This window comes from Salvia hispanica, chromosome 2 (assembly GCF_023119035.1).
Source record: "Salvia hispanica cultivar TCC Black 2014 chromosome 2, UniMelb_Shisp_WGS_1.0, whole genome shotgun sequence".
Taxonomy (NCBI): Eukaryota; Viridiplantae; Streptophyta; class Magnoliopsida; order Lamiales; family Lamiaceae; genus Salvia; species Salvia hispanica.
This window is the reverse complement of record NC_062966.1, coordinates 6497825-6506959: the sequence shown is the minus strand read 5'-3', so window position 1 is coordinate 6506959 and position 9135 is coordinate 6497825. Positions and strand designations below refer to the sequence as shown.

Sequence of the window (9135 nt, the reverse complement as noted above, 5' to 3'; positions counted from 1 at the left end):
TGTAGAATTTGATAAGAAAAGTGGGGAGTTATTTGACTGGCCAGTCTATGGAAAATATATTTTGTGATACTCGTGATATTCTCTTATAACTGCTTAAAACTCGAGTTCACTTGGTAAGGGTGGCATAACTTATAAAACGTTTTGGCAATGAGCTCACTGAGTATTTCAAAATACTCAGCCCTGCATGTGTTTTCCTTATGTGCAGGTTGAACGATGACGAGCGGTGGCGGGTGTTGAGCATGATAACTAATTAAGATGGATGTTTTGAACTTCAAGCGTAGTTGTGTCTTCATACATAGCTGCTCTTTCTCTTGGTCGCTTCCGCTGAAATTATTTTGAAACACTTTTGTTTATTTTTTCGAATATTTTGCACTCTCCTTTCGGTTTAGAGGCCTTAGACTATCTTGTGGTTTTTATCTTGGAAACTATGTCATACTCTTGAGATTTTTGATCGTAATTTATGATACCCTCCTTTTTCTTATTTAAGTTTCTAGGTTAAGTTGTTGTTTTAATGCTCTGATAGTTCCTTTAAATTTTTGGTCAAAACTCTTTAAATGAAACCCTAGCCTATGTTGAATTCTTTAAGTCAATTTTGGTAGCAGTCGCCGCATTTATTGTACCATAGGAAGGCGGGCTGTTACAGTTATCGTTATTTATTTTTAGCTCATGTATAAATGATTATTATTCCATGGTTTCCATAACTTCTCAACTTCCATTCAACCTAGAATACACCATCTAGAGAAAAGAGATGAAGAAGAAGGTTCAATTCATCACAAGATCGAAGATGACTATTCTATCCCGACCATTCCACTATTATAAGTATTTAACATAGTTTAATATTCCCTCCGTCCTCAAAGAGTATATATGAACATTTGGTTCGGCATGAGTTTTTTATACATAATTGGAAAAGTAAGAAAGTGATAGAAAGAAAAAGTTTTTAAAGTATTGTTAGTGGAGAATGAGTCTCACCTCATTAGAGAGAAAGAAGTTTCCAAAATTAGAAAGTTCATACTACCCCCGTCCACAAAAATAGACAAGTTTTGCCATTTTGGTCCTCCCTACACATCATTCTAAATGTGGAACCCACAATCCACTGACACTCATTTCACTAGCTTTTCCCTCCCTCCCTCTTACTTTTCCTATCTCTATCTTATTTTACCAATTATACATTAAAACCCATATTTTTTTTTGATTGAATAAAAGGCTCAAACCACCGGCGGCAGTGAGCAGAAAGGTTTCGACCCAACCAAAAAGGGACAACAAGAGCGCCAAACAAGAACAAACAACAAGCCAAAAACAAAGACACAAAAGAAATCGAGCAACAAAGCCACGACCAACACACCTCCCGCCAACAAAGAAAGCAGCAAAGAGGCAAAAGTATCACCATTGCCAAAAACCAAGACAATCCCAGCAGCAAACAAAAGGCAAAAGAGGCGAGATGAAGTTCACCTTTGTATCAATTGGCAAGTGGAAATGGTTCTTTGATACCTTCCAGACCATCTTCTAGCTTTGACAAGCTCATCATACATTTCTCCTGGTAGGAAAGGGAAGTTCGGGCACCACCCTTTTATCCATGAGTCGAGCCTCCACAAAATTAGTTTTCTTTCAACCTCCCAATTTGGTTCAAAGTTTTGAAAAACAACTTTATTTCTAATCCACCATATGGACCATGTAATCACATAGAAAAGGGATGTCCATATTTTCTTATCGAACTTGTAGAAAGGTGCATCCATCCAAGAGAGAAAACACACGAACGGGTCTTCAGGCAAGCTGAAGGCGAGATTCCATTGGTTACAGCAGAAGTACCACAGGCTGCTAGAGTACTTACATCCAAACATGATGTGGTTGATAGTCTCTGCTCTTCCTTGCAAAATACGCACAGATCTGCAATTCCGGGAACTCCAAGTCTGAAAAGTCTGTCCTTGGTGTTAAGTTTTCCTTGAAGGACAAACCACACCAAAAGTTGGGCACGAGGTGGGGCAACCTTATTCCATGCTAGTCTTCCATTATGAGAACGGCTATCATCTTCTCCCATGAAGTGATTAACCTGCGCAAGAAAACCAGAGACAAAGAAAGCATTTGAAATGTCAAAAGTCCAAACTCTCACATTCCTCCCATTTTCACTCAATGAAGTTTGATCCACGGCTAGATGAAGACTCTCTACCAATTCCTTCTCCCAAACAAAAAGATTTCTTCTCCAAGTAAACTCCCAACTCCATCTACCATCGTCCCATGAACCCATGTCCTCAATAAAGTCACTCTGTTGTGTAGAGATCATGAATAATCTTGGGAAAGAGTTCTTGAGGCTGTCATCTCCAGTCCACTTGTCAAGCCAAAATCTGATATTTGATCCATTTCCGACTTTCATTCTGATCCCTTTTTCGATAACTTCTTGTACTTCATTGTTGCTTCTGGAAAAATCCAGAACTTGTCCCCAAGTACTAGCAGTGTTCTTTCCCTCGAGCTTTTGTAGATCACCAATGTGTCGAGTGTTGTGTATAGAGCTCACAACTTTCTTCCACAGGGGTCGTTGGCTATGCGCAAATTTCCACCACCATTTGAATAGAAGAGTTGCATTTCTAATAAGGATATCACCGATTCCAAGGCCCCCTTATCAATGGGCCTTTGAATAGCTTTCCAAGCAATCAAGCATCCTCCTCTAGCTCCGGCCTCCTTGCCCCAAAAGAATCTCCGTTGCATTTGGATGATGCGATTTGCCACCTTTTTAGGCATTCTAAACAAACTAAGATAATACATCGGGAGGTTATTGAGGACAGCCTTGATAAGAACCAACCTTCCTGCTCTAGATAATGTTTTTGCTTTCCACATTAAGTCTTTTCTCTACTTTATCAAGGATGGGCTTCCATGTACTACTCTTTCTCGGATTAGCTCCCAGTGGGATACCAAGGTAGGTGGTTGGTAATTTTGCAGCCCCGCATTTGATTGTATCCAAAGTATCATCAATCCACTGCTTTCCACAATTTAGAGGGATGAGCACAGATTTTTCATAGTTAATTCTAAGCCCTGTCATCAAAGCGAAACACTGCAGCAATTTTTTGTAATTCTCCAAAATATTTTTATCAGCTGGGGTGAAGATAATCGTGTCATCTGCGAATTGAAGATGTATGATTGGGACCTCATCATTTCCAATCTTGTCTATTTTTCGTGGACGGAGGAAGTACTTTTTAAGAACGGACTAAAAAGGAAATAGTTCATACTTTTTAGGGACAGAGTGAGAAATGTTTTCATTGTCTTCATTGTTGTTCAACGGTGAATTATTGATGAAAATAAGTAGCAATGTTTATTGTGTGCGATTTATGGTGATAGATAAATTGATGATATGTTAATTTAACAGTTTGATTATCTAAGCTAATGTTCTTGTTGTTTTATTTGATCTTGCTCTTTCAATATTCACGTGATTAGCCATGATGATATCAGGCTAAGCTAGATTAATGGAGAGATGAAATAACTTAGTTGGAAAAAAGAACAATTAACAACTTGATCAATAGAATTAGGAAGAATTGAATTCTCGTGTTCGATCAAAAGCTGCTATAGATCCCTTGAACACGTCACTACACTTCTTGAGCTCCACCTACTTGTCAGTTTGTTTGGCATCTTTTCATGCATGCCATGCATTTGATCACTTTCCTTGTCAAGTTCTTTGAATGCATTTAACACCCATCCCACTAAAAAGAATGTTGATGAGCTATGGAATTTTAACATGTTAACATTAGCTATAGAAAATTCAAATACACCGGTCTTCTGTTACTCTTGTTGGCTTTATTTTCTTTATTATTATTATATTATATACCAATAAAGACCGATCAAATTTGATAAATCCCACCGAAATGTAGCTAGCATGTCTGCCGCTGCTGTTCATGTGCTTCAGATCGAACCTACGTACTTATACCAACCACTGTGATAAATAAATATACAAATGTATCATCTATTATACAGCCAAAAGGAAAGAAACAAGGATATCTTAAGGTCATGTCAGTTTAAAAATAAATAATTATTAATTTCTGCATTTATTTATTAGTGATATCTCAGATTGCTCTTTTATATCATACTTAAAACATTCCAGTTTCATCAACCTAATTTATTATATAACACCAAAAAAACTTATTTTTTTAATGATAAAAAAAATTGAGACGCAATTACTAGCGTTTGAAATTTTTTAAATAATTATAATTTAGGCAGCAAAAGAAAGCGTCCATAAATTAAGGTCAAATTATCTTAATCTTTTGCTTTTTTAGTACACATCTATTCATGTTCCCTAATTTTAGTTGGGATACCAACAATAAGGATACTTTATGAAGTGTTGGTGATATAATTAGACACGCAAATTATCGTCCTAATACTCCCTCCGTCCCACATTTATAGTCACATTTAATTATGGCACGAGTTTTAAGGAATTGGTGGAGTGTGTAATAAATGAAGTGAGATGATGAAGTGTGTAATAAATGAAGTGAGTTGGTTGAAGGTTGGTCCCTTTTGACTTTTTGGTTTTTTTTATTTTTGTTTTGGTTTTTTTTAACGTAGATAATGACATTTGGGTGTAATTTTAGTGAATAATGGGGTAAAATTTTATGTCCAAATATGAAAAAATCTAAATATGACTCTAAATGTGGGACAGACTTTTATGGCAAAATGTGACTATAAAATTGGGACGGAGGGAGTAGTATTAAAAAATATTCTTAGCCGTTCTTTTTGTTATAGTGTAAACAGTCTATATATGCTGACGCCTTAAACATTAATCTCTATACATATCATTGCTGTATATATTATGTATCCTTTTGTTATATAGTACTAGTAAATAGAAATATGAATTGGTGACGATCCATGTTTTCAATGAATCTGCAGTTGTACTCGAAATTGCAGACATACTCGAAATTGATAAGTTGGGTTTGAACTAATGAAATTTTAGTTACAAACTCAAGGCGTTATTCTATTCATTTATACCTATTTAAATTTGGAGGATTTAATTAGAAGGAGCCAATCATATAGCATATATATTATTCGAGAATTGCAAGTTACTACAACAAGAATAACAAATATTCCTTGGAACATTGCTACCGATTGAGGGAATCTTGGTGGGATTCTACACGTTCAACTAACGTACTTTTTGATCTAATTGATGGTTTAAATTCTTGATCTTTAACGTGACTGAGGAGTATGGAGATTATTAATTAGGTCCACAAAAATAATTAAAACAATAGATCTTTTACACTTTTACCACCTCATCGTCACAAGGAAAAGTCGATTGGATTCAAAGAATCTGTTGGCAGTCGCATTTCACGACAGGGAAAGATTAAGACATGCATCGATTAGGTTTTGATTAAATTAAAAATACGACTAAACAATATTTTGGAATTTCTTGCATGGTGAAACCATGGGAAAGAAAATCTTATAAAATAGTACCTGCAACTATATATTACTGTTATACTGTAAACTTTTTTGAGCACGGTTAATTTTTTAAGCATGCATTAACAGGGGTGTACAAGTATAGGGATGCTTGCAATTATATACTACCCCTCCGTCTCACTTTAGCAGTCCCGTTGACTTTCTGCACTTATTTCTACATTATCTTTTTTCTTACTTTACCATTTCTCCACTTTAACTATTTATTACTATCATTCTTATAAAAACGAGTGCAGAAAAATTAATAGGACTGTTAAAGTGGGACGAAAGGAGTAATATTTTTTGCACAACTTTTATCTAAAAAAGTTGCTAACATCACACAATGATTTTGGTTCAGATAATCGAAATCAAACATATTCTTTTTCATGTAACTAAACTCGACCAGTCATGTTTTTTTTTTTTAAATTTATTTTGAATTTCCTCCAATAACTTAATTGCACCAACCCCCAACCCCCCACCAGTCATTTTCACGTAGAAGAGATTCTTTTTTCCACTTGCTGAAGAGAGAAAGTGGAAAACAGCCCTAATTCCTTTATTTGACGATAAACGTCCTTTATGGGCGAGTGGCTGCCTAGCTAGGTTAGTTGGTTTCTAGTTTCCAAATAAATCGTGGTTTATAGTAGCTCAATATCACCTCTATAACAATACTTACAATTAATCATTTTGTGTTTATGCAGTGGACACCGTGCAGCCATTTTTGGTAGTTTTCCCCCTTCATACATATGATTTTGTCCTTTCCTATTCCCCCTAGTGTGATGCACCCACAACAATCAAACTTAATTCTTTAATTTCACTAATATGCTTTGGCATTTCACCTAGTGACTTGTTTGCTATTCGTGATAACTTCAAGGCTCAATTAGTATGGATCCAATTAATGAAATAATGGTTAAAGTCAGTGTTGGTTCTTATTGGTTAGATTAAAAAACAAGATAATAGAAAGTCATGTTTGATAGATTAGATTATTTAGTAGATTAACACACTTTTTGTAGCTAAATAGAGACAAAGTAAAGCACGTTCTGCCGAATAGAAGTACTAGTTCATTTACACACTTTTTGTACCTTTTTGTGATCACTCACACTTTTCACAACATGACAACAAAGATTAAATATTATTTCTTCATTATATTACATATCTCCAATAAAAATACATCACTAACCTATGGAAAACAATGGTACATATGGTTTCATATTTCTATCTAGAAACATGTAATAATTTCATTTCCAATAAATGAAGAAATATTATTTTCCTATGTTCCTACTCCTATAGGCTTTTTCATCTCGCCGATCTCTATAACAAGTTGATCATCATCGTCATTATTTACAGGTTTCACAATCCCACGGTGAAGCAGCTGCGCTTGTTTAAACCCTGCTTTCTCAGCCAATTCATTGACAGAAACTACTATCTTTTCGACAAATTTAATGATGTCGATGAGTATGGATGCAACGACTAGCATTGGCATGATTTGTTGAAGGTCTGCTTCGTTTCGCGACGAGGGGTAATTTTCCATTATGTTCTTAAGTTCATCGGCTGCAGCTTTGGAGTTGATTAAATGAAGTGCAACAGATGATGGTGGACTTGACATGTTTTTAATTGCTGTGGATACTTCTTTGAGAGCCTTGCCACATTCCATGCTCATTTTCACGCATGATGGTTGAATTTTCTGTTCGAATTCGGATACTACCTATAAAAATAGGCTAGTGTGAGATGAGCAAGAAATGAACGTATTTAGATCAATTCTTGAATTTATATATTAGAGATATAATCAAATGCAAACTCTATACATTGTACAGATTCCAAACTAAGATCTGGTCCGTTAGATTTCAAGATTTGATGTCAACAGATAACGAATAATGTCAACAGTAAATGTACCTAACGGTCCAGATCATAGTTTGGAGTTTTGTAGAAAAGATGTAGTTTGCGTTTTATCACTGCCCGTAGTCTATAGTAGTATATAGGTACCTGAATTTTAGAATTGGTTATGCAGCCACTAAGTATTTCGATTAGGCAAGCACATTGCCTGACTATGCCACCCACGTTCAAGTAGAGTTTCCATGGATGATTCAACTTGAAACGCCCATGACTAGGTTCCCACCATGCAAAATTAGCCTGTATTTAATAATCACATAAATATATTAATAAAAGCATCCATACAAAAAAGGAATAACAAAAAGGTCATAACTAAGTAGTCACCAATGATTCCTCGGTTGCTTTTGAGTTGAGCACAGATTTATGAATTTGGAGATATGACTTATCTCTAACATCCTTAGACGACACCACATTGCCAAACTCGGAACCGAAACCTGCAAATTAATCGACAAATCATGTGATAATTAGTCATAACCAATCTCATCCAACTAAAATAATCTCACAACTTAATATTTGATTATATCTTGATACTATATTATCCGGGAGACTGAACATCAGCATATACTATAATAAAAGACAATCAACATATAGTTACATATGTTTACCTTGTAAGGAGGCAGAAAGCTTTAGTATGTTAGAAGCAATGAGATTATGCAAATCTAGACCAGCCCAAACTGGGTAGATGCAAAGGGACACAAGGATGCAGGTGGCGCCGCCTATCAAAATCGTTGACAGCCGTTGATGAGCCAACTCCATTATCTCACTGATCCGAGCACCCGACACCGCCACCAAACTGAACGTCAGTATGAATATCAATACCCCATAATCATATCTCCTCTTCACCTTTGGGATGAATCGTGTAAATGTTGATACAGCCGCTGCATTTTATTACAACATCACACAAATTTAAACTTTCTATCTTTATTAGTTATGGGATGTGATCAGTTGCTAACTGCTAACTATGTCAATAGGTTATATATGTCAATACGAAGACATTTGTATGTCAACTAAATTATTGACATAGTTAGCAGTTAGCAACCTAACAGAACCCTATTAACTATAATAGTATAATTTTTAAAATATATTTAATTACCTAGAATGAAAACCAAAATGCCAAGAACAATTGGCTCTCCTCTCTCCCCACATAGGTTAGCCAAATATTCAGCTCCAACTCCTAAGGCACCAGCTAGTAGAGTGGCACCCCCTCGGTTCAAACTCTTCGAAATTGTGCCTCCTGCAATAAATAAATTAGTAATGTATATATACAAATAAAATTGTTGTAGATGCTACATCTGATCAAGTACTAGAAATAAACTGCGTAATTAACTTACCAACTGAGAATTCGAAAACGACGACGACAGTCAAAATGGCCCACATTCCGGCTTGCCCGAAGCCATCGTAGAGAGGTCTGAAGTAGTAGAACAAAGACACTAAGGTCAGAGCGAATCCAACCTTAATGGAGTGCAAGATTCTTCTCGGATCATCTTCTCCGATCTTCTTCGTCTTCATCGCCATGTCCTTCAACTTAACCTTAAGATTTTCGAACATAGCTTTCAAGAAGTTAGACTGTGTTTTCTCTTGGTTGGTTGAGGTAATCTCCATGGATGGATACACTACAGATAATGAAGTAGCAATATTGAACCATGCAAAGTTGAGAGTGGAGAGATAGAAAGAGTGTGGTCACTGGATTTTATAAGAGGTGGAAATTGGAAAATAGGAGAATTAAAGTTTTACAATAGTTGTGGAAATTAAATGGCGGTGATCTATTCCGTTTTGGCATGCTTTAATCTGAATTCTTTTTGTGGGGAGGTTAATATTTTGTTATATTTAAATAGTAATTACACGGTT

The 9135-nt window shown here is 35.7% G+C and overlaps 1 protein-coding gene across 1 annotated transcript; it reads right to left on the bottom strand.

The window, feature by feature from the left end:
* Positions 1–6512: 6512 nt before the first annotated feature.
* Positions 6513–8931, bottom strand: LOC125208464 (aluminum-activated malate transporter 8-like). Its single transcript, XM_048108090.1, has 6 exons — positions 8619–8931; positions 8381–8521; positions 7893–8165; positions 7612–7721; positions 7381–7527; positions 6513–7102 (listed from the first exon to the last, which is right to left on the bottom strand). The coding sequence occupies exons 1-6, from the start codon at positions 8887–8889 to the stop codon at positions 6668–6670; spliced, it is 1377 nt and encodes a 458-aa protein (XP_047964047.1). The 5' UTR covers positions 8890–8931; the 3' UTR covers positions 6513–6667.
* Positions 8932–9135: the final 204 nt, after the last annotated feature.